The following is a 19,574-nucleotide window of genomic DNA, read 5'->3' as shown; positions in this document are numbered from 1 at the left end:
GTGGTCATGTATGGATGTGAGAGTTGGACTGTGAAGAAAGCTGGGCGCCGAAGAATTGATGCTTTTGAACTGTGGTGTTGGAAAAGACTCTTGAGAGTCCCTTGGACTGCAAGGAGATCCAACCAGTCCATTCTGAAGGAGATCAGCCCTGGGATTTCTTTGGAAGGAATGATGCTAAAGCTGAAACTCCAGTACTTTGGCCACTTCATACAAAGTGTTGACTCATTGGAAAAGACTGTGATGCTGGCAGGGATTGGGGGCAGGAGGAGAAGGGGACGACAGAGGATGAGATGGTTGGATGGCATCACTAACTTGATGAACGTGAGTCTGAGTAAATTCCGGGAGTTGGTGATGGACAGGGAGACCTGGCCTGCTGGGATTCATGGGGTCACAAAGAGTCGGAAATGACTGTGCGACTGAATTGAACTGAACTGAACTGAACTTATTGCTTATAAATCCTTTGACTAACTTTCCATATTAAGAAATTTAGAAAAAATAAAAATAGTATTTATTTCAATCACCTTGTTCATATTTTTTTAAATTAAAATTCTATTAGCCTGTAACATGCTTCAGCTGTCTATGTATCTATCCCTCTATTTACATGACTTTGAAAAGATATGAAGATTACAGATTTCACTCATTCTGTTTAGGAAACTCTCTGTTATAAAATTTATTTGAGAAAAATAGGACCTATGCTGCCAGAAGATGAATTAAAAGTACCTTCCCCGCTTTCCTCCCACTTATTACGACTAAAAAGTGGGCATTATGCACAAAACTTTTCAAAGAGGTGTCTAGGATCAACATAGATCCTCTCGCAAAAAAAAAAAAAAAAGAAAGAAAGAAAAAGAAAAAAATCAACAAAAACCCTCTTTTCTCTATTCAAAGCACAAGGAAACAGGCAGCCTATCAAAAATGAAGAAAACTTTTAGAAAATAAACTTTTCAGTAAGTCAAAACACCACAGAAAATACTCTGACTCCACCTACTGCTGCTGCTGCTGCTAAGTCGCTTCAGTCGTGTCCGACTCTGTGCGACCCCATAGACGGCAGTCCACCAGGCTCCACCGTCCCTGGGATTCTCCAGGCAAGAACACTGGAGTGGGCTGCCATTTCCTTCTCCAATGTATGAAGGTGAAAAGTGAAAGGCAAGTTGCTCAGTTGTGTCTGACTCTTCGCTACCCCATGGACTGCAGCCCACCAGGCTCCTCCATCCATGGGACTTTCCAGGCAAGAATACTGGAGTGGGTTGCCATTGCCTTCTCCGACACCACCTGCACCCTTGTCAAAAAAGACCAAGTGGGACACTTGAACTTTCATCCTTTTGATAAGATGTCCTTATGTCTTCTCTGGGATGATGTCAGGAAAAGATAAGTATGAGTCAGGATTCCTGAAGCCTGGTAGAGTTCCCCTCTTTGCTAAGTGAACAACAAACAGAAAAATCCAAAGAAATACACACAAAATATAAAGAGTAAAACTTCTGAAGACTAAAAACAAAGGAAAAATCTTGAAATTAGTGAGGAAAAACAAATTACATTTTATTTATAGGGGAAAAGCAATGTGAAGAGCAACAGATTTTTTTCATCAGAAACAGAAGGAAGTGTGTAGTGTAGAGAAATGAACATCTTTGCTAGTTGATGGGTGGCATGGGTTGTCAGGATTCCATTAACCTGAGCACTTAGCAGAAACACCTAAATTTTCAGAGTAAATATCTTCTGCTTAACATCATTTAATTGTACAAAAAGCAAATGCAAATGATCTAACACTAATAATCACCTTATTTCAAGTTTTTATTTTGAATGTTTTCAATTTACTTTTTAATGAGATAATGAGGAAACTTTGGTTTATAATGTATAATAATTTCATGTGCATAACATTATATGTCTAATTTTGTATATAGCACAGTGTGCTAACTACCAAAATTTTAGTTTCCATCTGTCACCATGTAACTGATCCTCTTCACCCATTTTGCCTTCCTTCCCAACTGCTTCTCCTCTGGTAACTACTACTCTGTTTTAGGTATCTATATGCTTGGATTTGTCTGTTTCAGTTATTTTATTTGCTTAAGTTTTTCTTTTTGTAATCCACATTATAAGCTTTTGAAGTTTTATTTTATCTATTTATTTGCTGGGTCTTGATTGCTGTGTGGGCTTTTCTCTGGTTGCAGTGAGCAGGGGCTACTCTCTAGTGGTGGTACACGGGCTTCTCACTGAAGTGGCTTCTCTTGTCACAGAGTATAGGCTCTAGGGCTCGCAGGCTTCAGTAGTTACAGCATGTGGGCTTGTAGTTGCAGTGCAGGCTCTAGAGTACAGACTCAATAGTTGTGGTGCAAGAGCTTAGATGCTCTGCGGCATGTGGGATCCTCCTGGATCAGGGATGGAATCTGTATCTCCTGCACTGGTAGGCAGACTCAATCACTGAGCCACCAGGGAAGTCCCTACATTACAAGCTTTTAAAATGAGAAATACCAGCTCATAGATAAAAATACAGTTGAGAATATAATGGCATTGTCTCAAATCCCACATCATATTTTAGAAACTGTAAATCCAATTTTGTATTTAATTTAGCCTATATTTACCATAAAGGGGAAATAAGCATTAATAGTGTAGTCATCAAAAGAGAGAACTCTGTCTCAAAACACATTGAACATAATATTTCATTTTTAAAAGCACTGTTAACCAATACAATTTTATGACATATATTTTCTCTAAACATAAAATAGTTTAAATTCTTTTTTCAATGTAAAGCCATTAGCCAAGAAGACTTGCCAAGATTTACTATCCTCAATTTTTTGCTTTTTCCTTTATTGAAATAAGGCTTATGTATAGTATTATATAAGTTGGTGTACAATATAGTGATTCACAATTTTTAAAGATTATGTTCTATTCATAGATATTATAAAATATTGTCTCTATTCCCTATGTTGTATATAAACTCCTTGTTGTTTTTTTTATGCATAATAGTTTGTAAGTCTTAATTACCTAGAGTTAAACTGCCCCACTCCCCTTCTTCTCCCAACTGGTAAACACTAATTTGTTTCCTACAGTTGTGATTTATTTCTTTTTCATTATATTCATTAGTGTGTTTTATTAATTAGATTACACATTAAGGCAGTATTTCTCTTTCTCAAACTTATTTTACTTGGCAATCATAACATCCTGTAAGTTCATCCATGATTTTGCAAATGGCAGAATTCTGTTCTTTTTTTATGACTGAGTAGTATTCCATTGTATATTTATATACATCTTCTTTATCCCTACATTTGTTGATGGCTACTTCAGTTGCTTCCCTATCTTGACAAATGTAAATAATGCTGGAGTGCATGTATCTTTTTAGGTCAGTGTTTCTTTTTTTTTATACCCAGGAGTGGAATTGCTGGGTCATGTGACAACTTTATTTTATTTTATTTTATTTGTTTTTTTTTCATTTTTTTTAAATTTTATTTTTAAACTTTACATAATTGTATTAGTTTTGCCAAATATCAAAATGAATTTTGAGAAATCTCCATACTGTTTTCCACACTGCCTGCACTAATTTACATCCCCATCAACAGTGTACAAGGGTTCCCATTTGTTCATATCCTTGCCAACATTTGTTATTTTTGTTCTTTTTGAGGATAGCCATTTGAACAGGTGTGTGGTGATGTCTCTTTGTGGTTTTGATTTATATTTCCCTGATGATTAAGGATACCGAGCATCTTATCATGTGCCTGTGGACCATCTGCATGTCCTCTTTGGGGAACTGATTATTTACAGGTAAAAGAATGAAAATAGAATACTAGTAAGACCTAAATTTTTATACAAAAATAAAAAAGATTAAAGACCTGAATGTTAGACTAGAAGAATGTAAGACTAGAAGCCAAAAAACTCCAAGAAGAAAATAAAGAACACTCTTTGACATAAACCATAGCAATATTTTGTTTTGGATTTGTCTCCCGAAGCAAAAGAGATAAAACTTAAAATAAGAAAATGAGAACTAATTAAACTTAAAAGTCTTTGCATGTCAAAGGAAATCATTGAAAAAAGGAGAAAACAGCCTACTGAATGGAAGACAATATTTGCAAATGCTAAGAATGATAAGGAGTTAATATCCAAATAAGTAAACAGCCCATACAACTCAACATCAAGAAAGCAAACAATCTGATTTAAAAATGAGCAGAAGATGTTTACTACATTTTATTTATATATACCAACCCATAATATACCATTTATATAAACCTTCCTGAGAGGGTATAGTAGCAACAGAACTGAGAAAAAGATTCAGAAAAGTCTCTAGGTTTTATGCTGGAATTTTCAGTAAGATTAGTTGCTACTTATCTGTGATACATAAACTTTGTAGAATTTCTTATTTTCTTAAGATAATATTGATCTTCCATGTAGCTCAGGTGGTAAAGAATCTGCCTGCATTGCAGGAGACCCAGGTTTGATCCCCGGGTCAGAAAGATCCTCTGGAGAAAGGAATGGCAACCCACTCCAGTATTCTTGCCTGGACAATCCCATGAATAAGGAGGCTGGTGGGCCACAGTACATGGGATTGCAAAGAGTCGGACATGCCTGAGCAACTAACACTACTTTAGGGGAGTCTAGGGCAATATATTGGAGAAGGCGATGGCACCCCACTCCAGTACTCTCGCCTGGCAAATCCCATGGACGGAGGAGACTGGTGGGCTGCAGTTCATGGGGTCCCGAAGAGTCGGACGTAACTGAGCGATTTCACTTTCACTTTCATGCATTGGAGAAGGAAATGGCAACCCACTTCAGTGTTCTTGCCTGGAGAATCCCAGGGACAGGGGAACCTGGTGGGCTGCCGTCTATGGGGTCGCATGACTGAAGAGACTTAGCAGCAGCAGCAGGGGAATATATAGAGACTTCCCTGGTGGCTCAGATGGTATAGACCCAATGGTGTATTTCTTTCATTACTCATTGTATGTCTGCCAAAATTATTACAGAACAGCTTTTGTTGTCAAAGCACTCAATACTATAAAATTTTATTTAAACATTAGCTCTTATTGCTTTCACATTAAAGAAAATGGGGGTTAGTTACAGTCCTCATCCAACCTTCCTAAGCCACAGAACAAGTAGACACTACCGTCCTGTTTACTTATTTGAATCAATGTTCCAAAATATCCCATAAAATCAGAAGCTAGCATCTAGCAGTCATTGGAAGGACACTATCATGTACAGTATTATTAAAAACTTTTAATAGTGTGGCATGACACTTAACTATATATCTATCTATATCAATCTATTTATCTATATCTAGAAATATATTGAAACATATTAGACTGCCAATGATTTCTATACAGTGTATACCTTACAAGAAATAAGTATCTCCCCTTAGCAGCACAACACAGTCCCTCACAATATAACCTAGAAAAAAATTTCAACCTTTACATCACTAGGAATTTAAAATCATCTTTAATATAGTAAAGAAAGGCTTCCCTGGGCTTCCCTGGTGGCTCAGACGGTAAAGCGTCTGCCTGCAGTTCAGGAGACCCGGGTTCGATCCCTGGGTTTGGAAGAACCCCTGGAGAAGGAAAATTGGCAACCCACTCCAGTACTCTTGCAGGGAAAATTCCATGGACTAAGGAGCCTGGTAGACTACAGTCCATGGGTCACAAAGAGTCGGACACGACTGACGGACTTCACTTTGTTTCTTTCTTTGATATAGTAGTCATAGGTTTGGTGTTTCTTCTTCCATCATGCTTTTCACACTTCATCAAAGGTACAAAACACCTAGTGGATGTTTGGCAGTAGCATAGAATATACGGAGACAAATAGTGGAAGTAGTTGGAAAACTTCCCTTAACATGCTAAGTATATACCTGTCATGGCTCAGGTCCAAGTCTCAGACACTTAATCCCCCTATGTCAACCTCTGTGAAAAAGCTTCTCCAAATATTTCAGGGTAAATGCTTCACTGACATCTGTGAACACTCAGTTATGAAGCGATAATACAAGATTACTCAAGAAATTTCTTTCCAAGTACCTTTCTGAAAGCATTCTTCATGTCCTTATTCCTGAGGCTGAAAATGAGAGGGCTGAGGAAAGGGGTGACGACAGTGTAGGGAACTGCGATCACTGTGTCATCTCCCCCTGATGCTTCTGGCTTTAGATACACAATAGATGCAAAACCAAAGTGGATGATGACCACTGTGAGGTGGGAGGCACAGGTAGAAAAGGCCTACCCATTAATGTACATAACACCCAGTAAATCCAGCCATGCTTTTGCAAGTGGCAAAATTTCAATCTTTTTTATGACTTAGTAGTACTCAGTTGTATATTTATACATATCTCTTTATCCCAACATCTGTTGATGGATGTATAAGTTGCTTCCATATCTTGACAACTGTAAATAATGTGACTGTGAACATTGGAGTGCATGTATCTTTTTAATTAGTGTGTCTTTTTTTTTCAGACGTATACTCAAAAGTGGAATCACTGGGCCATGTGACAGCTTTATTTTTAGTTTTTTGAGAAACTTCCATACACTTTTCCACATTGCCTGCACCAATTTACATTCCCAACAACAGTGTAAAAGAATTCCCATTTCTCCATATCCTTGCCAACATTTGTTATTTGTGTTCTTTTTGAATATAGCCATTCTGGCAGGTGTGTGGTGATGTCTCTGCATGGTTTTGATTTATATTTCCCTGATGATTAGAGATATTCTAGAGCATCTTTTCATTTGCCTATGGACTAACTGTGTGTCCTTTCCTCTTTGGAGAACCGAATATCTACATGTAAAGGAATGAAATTAGGACATTACTAACACTATTACTAATACTAATTACTACAAAAATAAACTCAAAAAGAATTAGGAACCTAAATGTAAAACTAGAAGCCATAAAACTGCAAGAAGAAAAAAAGAGCACTCTTTGACATAAACTGTATCTATTTTTTTTTGGGTGGGGGGCAGGGGATGGGATTTGGCTCCTGAAGCAAAAAAGATAAAACTTAAAATAAGCAAATGAGAACTAATTAAACTTAAAAGCATATCAAAGGAAATCATTTAAAAAAAGGAGAAAATGGCTTACCGAATGGAAGAAAATATTTGCAAATAACATGAATGATAAGGAGTTAATATCCAAATAAGTAAACAGCCCATACAACTCAATATCAAAAAAGCAAGCAACATGATTTGAAAATGAGCAGAAGAGTTTTAATACATTTTATTTATATATCAGTTCAGTTCAGTTCAGTTCACTCAGTCGTGTCTGACTCTTTACGACCCCATGAATTGCAGCACGCCAGGCCTCCCTATCCATCACCAACTCCCGGAGTTCACTCAAACTCACGTCCATCAAGTCCATGATGCCATCCAACCATCTCATCCTCTGTCGTCCCCTTCTCCTCCTGCCCCCAATCCCTCCCAGCATCACAGTCTTTTCCAATGAGTCAACTCCTTGCATGAGGTGGCCAAAGCATCGGAGTTTCAGCTTTAACATCATTCTTTCCAAAGAAATCCCAGGGCTGATCTCCTTCAGAATGGACTGGTTGGATCTCCTTGCAGTCCAAGGGACTCTCAAGACTCTTCTCCAACACCACAGTTCAAAAGCATCAATTCTTTGGCGCTCAGCTTTCTTCACAGTCCAACTCTCACATCCATACATGACCACTGGAAAAACCATAGCCTTGACTAGACAGACCTTTGCTGGCAAAGTAATGTCTCTGCTTTTGAGTATGCTATCTAGGTTGGTCATAACTTTCCTTCCAAGAAGTAAGTGCCTTTTAATTTCATTGCTGCAGTCCAATGAGTATACCAACCCATAATACAGTATTTATGTCCTTCATGAGAGGACATAGTGTCAACAGAACTGAGAAAAAGATTCAGAAAAGTCTCTAGGTTTTATGTTGGAATTATCAGTAAGATTAGTTGCTACTTATTTGTGATATTTAACCTTTATAGTTATTTCTTAATTTTTTAGGGTAATATATAGAGCCAATGCTATGTTTCCTTCATTACTCACTATGTGTCTGCCAAAATTATTACAAAACACCTTTTATTGTTAAAGCACTCAATACTGTAAAATTGTATTTAAAGTTAGCTCTTATTGCTTTCATATTAAAGAAAAGGGGGCTATTTGCAGTCCTCATCCAGGATTCCCTCAGTCACAGAACATGTAGGCACTACCGTCCTGTTTACTGATTTGAATCAGCTTTCCAAAATACCCCATTTAATCAGAAGCTAGCATTTAGCAGTCATTGGAAGGACACCACTGAATACAGTGCATTAAAATTTTTAAATAGTATGGCATGAGTCTTAATTATATATCTAATCTATCTATTTATCTATATCTAGAAACATATTGAAAAACACTTGACTGTGATTTCTATAGTGTATCTCTTATAGGAAATAATTCTCTCCCCTTAGCAGCACCACATAGTCCCTCACAACATTACCTAGAAATTTTTTTGAACATTTACATCTTTAGGAATTTAAAATCATCTTTTAGTATAGTAGTCATAGGTGTTGTTGCTTCTTCTTCCATCTTGCTTTTCTTACTTCATCAAAGGCACAAAACACATCTAGTGGACGATTGGCAGTAGCATAGAATATGCAGAGATAAATAGTGGAAGTAGTTGGAAAACTTCCTTAACATCCTAACTAAATGCCTGTCAGGGATCAGGTCCAAGTCTCAGACACTTGATCCCCGTATGTCAACTTCTGGGAAAAGGCTTCTCGAGATATTTCAGGGTAGATGCTTCCTGACATCTGTGAACACTCAGTTATGCAGTGATAGTACAAGATTATTCAAGAAATTTCTTTCCAAGTATCTTTCTGAAAGCATTCTTCATGTCCTTATTCCTGAGGCTGAAAATGAGAGGGCTGAGGAAAGGGGTGACGACAGTGTAGGGAACTGCGATCACTGTGTCATCTCCCCCTGATGCTTCTGGCTTCAGATACACAATAGATGCAAAACCAAAGTGGATGATGACCACTGTGAGGTGGGAGGCACAGGTAGAAAAGGCCTTCCGCTTGCCCTCAGCCGAAGGGATTTTGAGGACAGTGGAAAGAATGAACACATAAGTGAGGATGATGATGAGAAAGGTGCCCATCAAACCTGACACTGACATCACTGTTACAGTGAATTCTGTGAGGTCACTGTCTAGACAGGACAGCCTCACAACTGCCCTCATATGACAAAAGAAGTGTTTGACAAGGTTGGGGTTGCAGAAAGGGCCCCTGAATATTAATGCAGTCTCTATCACAGAGATAAAGAAGCCAACAACCCAAGCAGAGGCCACAAGCTTTCCACACATGATGTTGGTCATAAGCAAAGGGTATCTGAGAGGGTTGCAGATGGCCAAGAAGCGATCATATCCCATCCAAGTAAGAATCATACAATTAGTGCCACCAAGTCCCAAGAAAAAACACATTTGCAAGCCACAATCTATGGATGAAATGCTTCTGTCCTTGGCCAGGAGATCTGCCAGCATCTTGGGGATAATGGTCAGAGTGTAGCAGGTCTCAGAGAAAGAGAGTGCACTAAGGAAGAGGTACATGGGTGTGTGGAGACGTCTGTCCACCCAAGTTAGACCCATGATGGCCAGATTACCTGTGAGGGTGGGAAGGTAGAGGCAGAAGAAAACCACAAAGAGGAATGTCTGTGCATGTGGGTAAACAGAAAAGCCAACAAGGATGAACTCTTTCAGGACTGTCTGGTTGATCTTCATCATGTGAAGTTCTGAAATCCAAGGAAACAAAAAATTCAATTTTCCATTATTCTCTGCAGTTTTGGTGTGAATAAAACAGACCATCAAATTTGCAGTTACTAATTGATTGTTTATTTTATTTGGCAAAACAAGATGTGTATGTAGGCAATACTTTTCCTAATTGTCCCTTCATGTGTTTCTTCTTTATTAAGCCACCATGACTATTTACTTATTATGACTTTTTCTGCCCTATTTTTTAAAGGAGTTTAATGGTTGATAGTAAAAAAAGAACAAAAAATACTCTAATTGCTGTCCAGATGAAGGAAATTCATGTGCATAAGGTGAGTTACATTTGGATCTGATTCTAAGCCATGAAAAAATTATCAAGTAGTTAATGGACAGAATCAGGATCTGACTTGGCAACTTCTACTTATAATATTGTCTGTAAGCAGCTAATAAGTGAAGTTTGATAGTTGTTTGGAATTTGGGGACTGTATTCGAACAATGGCTTACAGTTACAACAGAAGATCAAAGTCATTACCTCTTCTTGAAGAAGACAGTTAGGTCCTAAAATACTAAAGGAAAAGAAATAGCAAGCTCCCTTTCCTCTCCTCTAAAGGACACTTAGGATAAATTTGGCTTAAATAGTTTGTGGATGATGTTACTAAGCAGACATTTTATGCAACTATAGTTCAAGTGGCAAGAGACATTTTCTTCATTTCGTCAATGTAAAGCTCAGCATAAGCAACAAAGAAAAATTCTGGTGATTCTGTATATTTCCTGATAATTCTATGTCAGATTTAATCTCATCCTCTTTAAAATTCCATGTTTCTCCTTATAGTTGAATAATCCCTTATGTTTATATGACCTTGAACTATGTTTTTTCTTAACCACATGCTAACATATTTAATAACTCATTTATGGAGCCTGTATTTTGCCAAATTTGTTTGCATATTGATTCAGTTTACCTTTCAAACTGTATAGGTGACGTGCCTAGGAGAAATATACAATGTGTAGGGCAGCTGTAATTATTTTAAAAATTTACATTTTAAATTTATAAATTTAAATTTTATAATTTAAAAATTATTTTTTAAAAATACCTACTTTAAAAATAAGATTACCGTATCTATGAAGTGTCACAACTGTAACCAGAATCAAGCTGTTTTAACCTTAGCAGGATAGGATTTTCATTTATCAATGCTTTCACCTTGAAGAAAGACTACGAGTCACATAAGTCTGTAGTTCTCAGAGTGATAATATATATGGAGCATTTTAAGAAGATGTTGATTTCCAATAAATCTTCAATGAGCAGGTTATTTTAAAAGTGTTGAATCTCAAAACAATGTTTTACTTTGTTATTCAGCACTGTATCTTCGGCAGAGATGGAGACTTTCCATTGTTCCTTAGATTTGGTTCAGGCAAAGATTAAGCATTTTCAGGATGGAATCTTTTTGGTCACTGAGAGTCAGAAGAGGCAGTAGGAAAATGGCCTAAATTACAAATGTTTTCATAAATAGTTCACAATATATGGACTCTACCTTAAAGATCCCTTGGATGCTTTTGTTCTCGTGGACCTGACAAGATCTTCATTCTTTCATAGTCACACATGAGTCCCCTGACCTAATCTTGTCTATGAACCCTTTATCTTTCTTGTTTCTCTCTCTCACTGTATCTACACTTTATCTGTGAGCGATTATCTCCAAAAAGGTAGACTATTTTTCTGTCTTCTTGCCTAAGAACTTATTATGAGGGACAGTGTCTAAATGTCCCTTCGGTTTGTTCATGAGACCTTTAAGTAACCCTCTTCAGTACCCAAACTCCATGTGAGTGTCCTTCCAATCCAATTCCACACTTGCAGATCATTGTTTCATTTCTCTCTATTAGCATCTTTCTGAAGGATTCTAGCTGTTTAAGAACAAAATCTCCCCCAGTTAGAAAATACTTGGTCTTTCTGATGATTCCTAACATATCATGAAAAATTCTTTCCACTAAAAGAGCTATTTACACACTAAGGTTCTAAATTCACATGACTCTTCACAATAACTCTATAAGAAAGGCGATTATATGGATTGTGGAATTAAAAGATTCACTAAGTTCCCCAACGGGAAAAAGCATACTAGCAAAATAAGAAGTTGTTTTAGTAGGTGATCTCCTTGGTGCAAAGCCCAAAAGTTTTTCTGTCATACTACCTGCAAAACAGTGTGATTTCATACAATAGGCCATATTCCCTCCAAGACAGCCCAGAAAGGTTGTTTTCAAAGTTTAAAGTTCAGAAGCATTTTGAAAATACAAAGAACAATTGATACAAATTCCAGGCCAGGTCCTTTCTTATCTAGGTTTTACCCAATTGTGTAGTAAATATCTACTTAGCTAACCATCAGGAGTAAAATATGAATGTCAATCTCCTTCTACTTTTGGCATATTCTGAACGTGTGTGTCTATGTGTGAATGCGGGATATTACCATATCCCATCCAATTCTCAGTTCTCTGTGAAGTTATTGCTAAATCAACCTGTCTCAAATTTAGTTTGCCATATAGAGCCACACTGACAAAAGAAATACATATCCTTTTCAAAGTCAAAGAGAAATGGTAATTTGAGGAAAATGGTAGTGACGATTAGTCATCAAGAAAAGAGAGTCAGACCATCTGGAGTAATTTCCCACCTTGTGTATTTTACAATGGCTCCAATGCCAAGTCAGTATTGTAGTGATATTCTTCAAGAACGTCTTCACGTTGTCAGAAGTATGCTTTGTTCTTCACTCAAAAGAGGCAAAGATCAATTTAGTATGCAAATGACTGGTCAAAGCCTCGGGACTCTTAACTTTGTCACTGTTAGTTAAGTGACCTTGGGAAAGCCCTTGCATCTTCTGAGTTTCCCCACCTGGGAAGTGATAAAAGTGGTCCTGACTTTGGGTACATCAGTTTTCTATGGCTCCAGAGTTTTTGACATGACATGTGAGGTTAGGCCACATTTGCAATGATCAGTTCCCAACACTTACTAAATTGTAGTGGCTTAGAGCCTTTACTTTTAACAATTTAGAGATATTACCAGAGCTGGAGGTTCCTGAGCTCTAGAGATTTGTTAGGTTCTGCTTAAGAGACTCTCAGGGATTTCTTTCTTCTTTCATCAGGAGGAGGAAAAGAAATTTCTCACTCAACTTTTTAATATGTTCTTATTAGTTACAGGACTTTGTGTAACATGTGACTAGTAAAACTCTTCTGGGAATCTCTGGGGATTTAAAATGTTCAGAGTTCATATTCTACCCATAACCAAGGCTTCCCGCTACTTCATTAGTTTTGTTTTATCAGAGAGGGAAGTCAGCTGCATCCCTAGTACTCATTCCATTCACTTTTCCACTCTCCATAAAAGGTTCCTTCCCTCTATTCATCAACTCCCTTCCTCTGTGGACAAAAACTATTACCTTCCATTTCTGTAAACAAAGAATATTGTCTGCTTTTCTGATAAACAAGGAATGTTGCTAGCCATCATACATTCAAGCTATTAGCCACTGAACTGCACCCTAAGGGAAATGCAAAATGGTGAAAGACAGGATGCTGGTCCTTCCCATAGATAGAAAGACACTAAAATAATTGATTTTAGATGTCCTGTATATTTGTGATTAACAGTATTTTTTTTATGTTCAACTACATGCTTTCTATAGCAAAAAATCTTTTACATATCCTGGCTTCTTCTTTACCTTTTGGGAAGTTCCACAGAGCTATCTGAAAAATCGTATCCTGGCCTATCACCTTTAGAAAGTCTACTGAATAAAAAATTAAAAAACTTAATCAGAATTTATTTCTCTCATACAACAGTCTTGTGACAAGCAATCCACAATTTGCAATGTTGATATGGTAACTTAGCATCACAAGGTTATACAAACCCTTGAGAACTGTTGAACTGGTTCTGCCATCCTTAAGATAAGCCTTTCATTGCTGAGCCCATAGTAGCTAGTTTTCTGTTCATCAGTTCAGTTCAGTTGCTCAGTCAAGTCCAACTCTTTGCAACCCCATGAATTTCAGCACACAAGGCCTCCCTGTCCATCACCAACTCCCGGAGTTTGCTCAAAATCATGTCCATCGAGTCGGTGGTGGCATCCAGCCATCTCATCCTCTGTCGTCCCCTTCTCCTCCTGCCCCCAATCGTCCCAGAATCAGAGACTTTTCCAATGACTATACCAACCCATAATACAGTATTTATGTCCTTCATGAGAGGACATAGTGTCAACAGAACTGAGAAAAAGATTCAGAAAATTCTCTAGGTTTTATGTTGGAATTATCAGTAAGATTAGTTGCTACTTATTTGTGATATTTAACCTTTATAGTTATTTCTTAATTTTTTAGGGTAATATATAGAGTCAATGCTATGTTTCCTTCATTACTCACTATGTGTCTGCCAAAATTATTACACAACACCTTTTATTGTTAAAGCACTCAATACTGTAAAATTGTATTTAAACGTTAGCTCTTATTGCTTTCATATTAAAGAAAAAGGGGCTATTTGCAGTCCTCATCCAAGGATTCCCTCAGTCACAGAACATGTAGGCTCTACCGTCCTGTTTACTGATTTGAATCAGCATTTCAAAGTACCCCATATAATCAGAAGCTAGCAGTTAGCAGTCATTGGAAGGACACCACTGAATACAGTGCATTAAAATTTTTAAATAGTATGGCATGAGTCTTAATTATATGTCTAACCTATCTATTTATCTATATCTAGAAACATATTGAAAAACACTTGACTGTGATTTCTATAGTGTATCTCTTATAGGAAATAATTATCTACCATCACCAGCACCACATAGTCCCTCATAACATTACCTAGAAATTTTTTTGAACATTTACATCTTTAGGAATTTAAAATCATCTTTTAGTATAGTAGTCATAGGTGTTGTTGCTTCTTCTTCCATCTTGCTTTTCTTACTTCATCAAAGGTATGAAAAACATCTAGTGGATGATTGGCAGTCGCATAGAATACACAGAGAAAAATACTGGAAGTAGTTGGAAAACTTCCTTAACATCCTAACTAAATGCCTGTCAGGGATCAGGTCCAAGTCTCAGACACTTGATCCCCGTATGTCAACTTCTGGGAAAAGGCTTCTCGAGATATTTCAGGGTAGATGCTTCCTGACATCTGTGAACACTCAGTTATGCAGTGATAGTACAAGATTATTCAAGAAATTTCTTTCCAAGTATCTTTCTGAAAGCATTCTTCATGTCCTTATTCCTGAGGCTGAAAATGAGAGGGCTGAGGAAAGGGGTGACGACAGTGTAGGGAACTGCGATCACTGTGTCATCTCCCCCTGATGCTTCTGGCTTCAGATACACAATAGATGCAAAACCAAAGTGGATGATGACCACTGTGAGGTGGGAGGCACAGGTAGAAAAGGCCTTCCGCTTGCCCTCAGCCGAAGGGATTTTGAGGACAGTGGAAAGAATGAACACATAAGTGAGGATGATGATGAGAAAGGTGCCCATCAAACCTGACACTGACATCACTGTTACAGTGAATTCTGTGAGGTCACTGTCTAGACAGGACAGCCTCACAACTGCCCTCATATGACAAAAGAAGTGTTTGACAAGGTTGGGGTTGCAGAAAGGGCCCCTGAATATCAATGCAGTCTCTATCACAGAGACAAAGAAGCCCGCAATCCAAGCAGAGGCCACAAGCTTTCCACACACCATGTTGGTCATAAGCACAGGATATCTGAGAGGGTTGCAGATGGCCAAGAAGCGATCATATCCCATCCAAGTAAGAATGGCACAATTAGTGCCACCAAGTCCCAAGAAGAAACACATTTGCAAGCCACAACCTATGGATGAAATGCTTCTGTCCTTGGCCAGAAGATCTGCCAGCATCTTGGGGATAATGGTCAGAGTGTAGCAGGTCTCAGAGAAAGAGAGTGCACTAAGGAAGAGGTACATGGGTGTGTGGAGACGTCTGTCCACCCAAGTTAGACCCATGATGGCCAGATTACCTGTGAGGGTGGGAAGGTAGAGGCAGAAGAAAACCACAAAGAGGAATGTCTGTGCATGTGGGTAAACAGAAAAGCCAACAAGGATGAACTCTTTCAGGACTGTCTGGTTGATCTTCATCATGTGAAGTTCTGAAATCCAAGGAAACAAAAAATTCAATTTTCCATTATTCTCTGCAGTTTTGGTGTGAATAAAACAGACCATCAAATTTGCAGTTACCAATTGATTGTTTATTTTATTTGGCAAAACAAGATGTGTATGTAGGCAATACTTTTCCTAATTGTCCCTTCATGTGTTTCTTCTTTATTAAGCCACCATGATTAATTACTTATTATGACTTTTTCTGCCCTATTTTTTAAAGGAGTTTAATGGTTGATAGTAAAAAAAGAACAAAAAATACTCTAATTGCTGTCCAGATGAAGGAAATTCATGTGCATAAGGTGAGTTACATTTGGATCTGATTCTAAGCCATGAAAAAATTATCAAGTAGTTAATGGACAGAATCAGGATCTGACTTGGCAACTTCTACTTATAATATTGTCTGTAAGCAGCTAATAAGTGAAGTTTGATAGTTGTTTGGAATTTGGGGACTGTATTCGAACAATGGCTTACAGTTACAACAGAAGATCAAAGTCATTACCTCTTCTTGAAGAAGACAGTTAGGTCCTAAAATACTAAAGGAAAAGAAATAGCAAGCTCCCTTTCCTCTCCTCTAAAGGACACTTAGGATAAATTTGGCTTAAATAGTTTGTGGATGATGTTACTAAGCAGACATTTTATGCAACTATAGTTCAAGTGGCAAGAGACATTTTCTTCATTTCGTCAATGTAAAGCTCAGCATAAGCAACAAAGAAAAATTCTGGTGATTCTGTATATTTCCTGATAATTCTATGTCAGATTTAATCTCATCCTCTTTAAAATTCCATGTTTCTCCTTATAGTTGAATAATCCCTTATGTTTATATGACCTTGAACTATGTTTTTTCTTAACCACATGCTAACATATTTAATAACTCATTTATGGAGCCTGTATTTTGCCAAATTTGTTTGCATATTGATTCAGTTTACCTTTCAAACTGTATAGGTGACGTGCCTAGGAGAAATATACAATGTGTAGGGCAGCTGTAATTATTTTTAAAATTAACATTTACATTTATAAATTTAAATTTTATAATTTAAAAATTATTTTTTTAAAAATACCTACTTTAAAAATAAGATTACCGTATCTATGAAGTGTCACAACTGTAACCAGAATCAAGCTGTTTTAACCTTAGCAGGATAGGATTTTCATTTATCAATGCTTTCACCTTGAAGAAAGACTACGAGTCACATAAGTCTGTAGTTCTCAGAGTGATAATATATATGGAGCATTTTAAGAAGATGTTGATTTCCAATAAATCTTCAATGAGCAGGTTATTTTAAAAGTGTTGAATCTCAAAACAATGTTTTACTTTGTTATTCAGCACTGTATCTTCGGCAGAGATGGAGACTTTCCATTGTTCCTTAGATTTGGTTCAGGCAAAGATTAAGCATTTTCAGGATGGAATCTTTTTGGTCACTGAGAGTCAGAAGAGGCAGTAGGAAAATGGCCTAAATTACAAATGTTTTCATAAATAGTTCACAATATATGGACTCTACCTTAAAGATCCCTTGGATGCTTTTGTTCTCGTGGACCTGACAAGATCTTCATTCTTTCATAGTCACACATGAGTCCCCTGACCTAATCTTGTCTATGAACCCTTTATCTTTCTTGTTTCTCTCTCTCACTGTATCTACACTTTATCTGTGAGCGATTATCTCCAAAAAGGTAGACTATTTTTCTGTCTTCTTGCCTAAGAACTTATTATGAGGGACAGTGTCTAAATGTCCCTTCGGTTTGTTCATGAGACCTTTAAGTAACCCTCTTCAGTACCCAAACTCCATGTGAGTGTCCTTCCAATCCAATTCCACACTTGCAGATCATTGTTTCATTTCTCTCTATTAGCATCTTTCTGAAGGATTCTAGCTGTTTAAGAACAAAATCTCCCCCAGTTAGAAAATACTTGGTCTTTCTGATGATTCCTAACATATCATGAAAAATTCTTTCCACTAAAAGAGCTATTTACACACTAAGGTTCTAAATTCACATGACTCTTCACAATAACTCTATAAGAAAGGCGATTATATGGATTGTGGAATTAAAAGATTCACTAAGTTCCCCAACGGGAAAAAGCATACTAGCAAAATAAGAAGTTGTTTTAGTAGGTGATCTCCTTGGTGCAAAGCCCAAAAGTTTTTCTGTCATACTACCTGCAAAACAGTGTGATTTCATACAATAGGCCATATTCCCTCCAAGACAGCCCAGAAAGGTTGTTTTCAAAGTTTAAAGTTCAGAAGCATTTTGAAAATACAAAGAACAATTGATACAAATTCCAGGCCAGGTCCTTTCTTATCTAGGTTTTACCCAATTGTGTAGTAAATATCTACTTAGCTAACCATCAGGAGTAAAATATGAATGTCAATCTCCTTCTACTTTTGGCATATTCTGAACGTGTGTGTCTATGTGTGAATGCGGGATATTACCATATCCCATCCAATTCTCAGTTCTCTGTGAAGTTATTGCTAAATCAACCTGTCTCAAATTTAGTTTGCCATATAGAGCCACACTGACAAAAGAAATACATATCCTTTTCAAAGTCAAAGAGAAATGGTAATTTGAGGAAAATGGTAGTGACGATTAGTCATCAAGAAAAGAGAGTCAGACCATCTGGAGTAATTTCCCACCTTGTGTATTTTACAATGGCTCCAATGCCAAGTCAGTATTGTAGTGATATTCTTCAAGAACGTCTTCACGTTGTCAGAAGTATGCTTTGTTCTTCACTCAAAAGAGGCAAAGATCAATTTAGTATGCAAATGACTGGTCAAAGCCTCGGGACTCTTAACTTTGTCACTGTTAGTTAAGTGACCTTGGGAAAGCCCTTGCATCTTCTGAGTTTCCCCACCTGGGAAGTGATAAAAGTGGTCCTGACTTTGGGTACATCAGTTTTCTATGGCTCCAGAGTTTTTGACATGACATGTGAGGTTAGGCCACATTTGCAATGATCAGTTCCCAACACTTACTAAATTGTAGTGGCTTAGAGCCTTTACTTTAACAATTTAGAGATATTACTTGATAATTGCCAGGGCTGGAGGTTCCTGAGCTCTAGAGGTTTGTTAGGTTCTGCTTAAGAGACTCTCAGGGATTTCTTTCTTCTTTCATCAGAAGGAGGAAAAGAACTTTCTCACTCAACTTTTTAATTTGCTCTTATTATTTGCAGGACTTTGTGTAACATGTGACTAGTAAAACTCTTCTGGGAATCTCTGGGGATTTAAAATGTTCAGAGTTCATATTCTACCCATAACCAAGGCTTCCCACTACTTCATTAGTTTTTTCAGAGAGGGAAGTCAGCTGCATCTCTAGTACTCATTCCATTCACTTTTCCACTCTCCATAAAAGGTTCCTTCCCTCTATTCATCAACTCCTTCCTCTGTGGACAAAAACTATTGCCTGCGATTTCAGTAAACAAAGAATATTGTCTGCCTTTCTGATAAAGAAGGAATGTTGCTAGCCATCATACCTTCAAGCTTCATTCCTTCATTAGCCACTGAACTGTACCCTAAGGGGAATGCAAAATAGTGAAAGGCAGGATGCTGGTTCTTCCCATAGATAAAAAGACACTAAAATAATTGATTTTAGATGTCTTGTATTTTTGTGATTTGCAGTAATTTTTTAATATTTTTATATTCAACTACATGTTTTATATTCAACTACATCATAGCAAAAAAAAAAAAAAAAACAAAAAACTCTTATATATCCTGGATTCTTCCTTACCTTTTGGGAAGTTCCATAGAGCTATCTGAAAAATTGTATCCTGGCCTATCACCTTTAGAAAGTCCACTGAATACAAAATTAATGTACTTAAATCAGAATT

General features: G+C 37.3%; 2 protein-coding genes across 2 annotated transcripts; both read right to left on the bottom strand.

The window, feature by feature from the left end:
* Positions 1 to 8,743: 8,743 nt before the first annotated feature.
* On the bottom strand, positions 8,744 to 9,682 carry LOC102390774 (olfactory receptor 10X1-like). Its single transcript, XM_044945466.2, has one exon. The coding sequence runs from the start codon at positions 9,671 to 9,673 to the stop codon at positions 8,744 to 8,746; it is 930 nt and encodes a 309-aa protein (XP_044801401.2). The 5' UTR covers positions 9,674 to 9,682.
* A 5,136-nt stretch (positions 9,683 to 14,818) lies between these two features.
* On the bottom strand, positions 14,819 to 15,757 carry LOC112585453 (olfactory receptor 10X1-like). Its single transcript, XM_025287350.3, has one exon. The coding sequence runs from the start codon at positions 15,746 to 15,748 to the stop codon at positions 14,819 to 14,821; it is 930 nt and encodes a 309-aa protein (XP_025143135.3). The 5' UTR covers positions 15,749 to 15,757.
* Between the last annotated feature and the right edge of the window lie 3,817 nt (positions 15,758 to 19,574).

This window comes from Bubalus bubalis, chromosome 6, assembly GCF_019923935.1.
Source record: "Bubalus bubalis isolate 160015118507 breed Murrah chromosome 6, NDDB_SH_1, whole genome shotgun sequence".
NCBI lineage: Eukaryota > Metazoa > Chordata > Mammalia > Artiodactyla > Bovidae > Bubalus > Bubalus bubalis.
Note: the sequence above shows the minus strand (reverse complement) of the source record. Positions and strands in the feature narration are given on the sequence as shown.

What these genes read in the sequence shown, in the direction of transcription:
- LOC102390774 (XM_044945466.2), bottom strand. Translation starts at nt 9,673, where the DNA reads ATGATGAAGATCAACCAGACAGTCCTGAAAGAGTTCATCCTTGTTGGC.
- LOC112585453 (XM_025287350.3), bottom strand. Translation starts at nt 15,748, where the DNA reads ATGATGAAGATCAACCAGACAGTCCTGAAAGAGTTCATCCTTGTTGGC.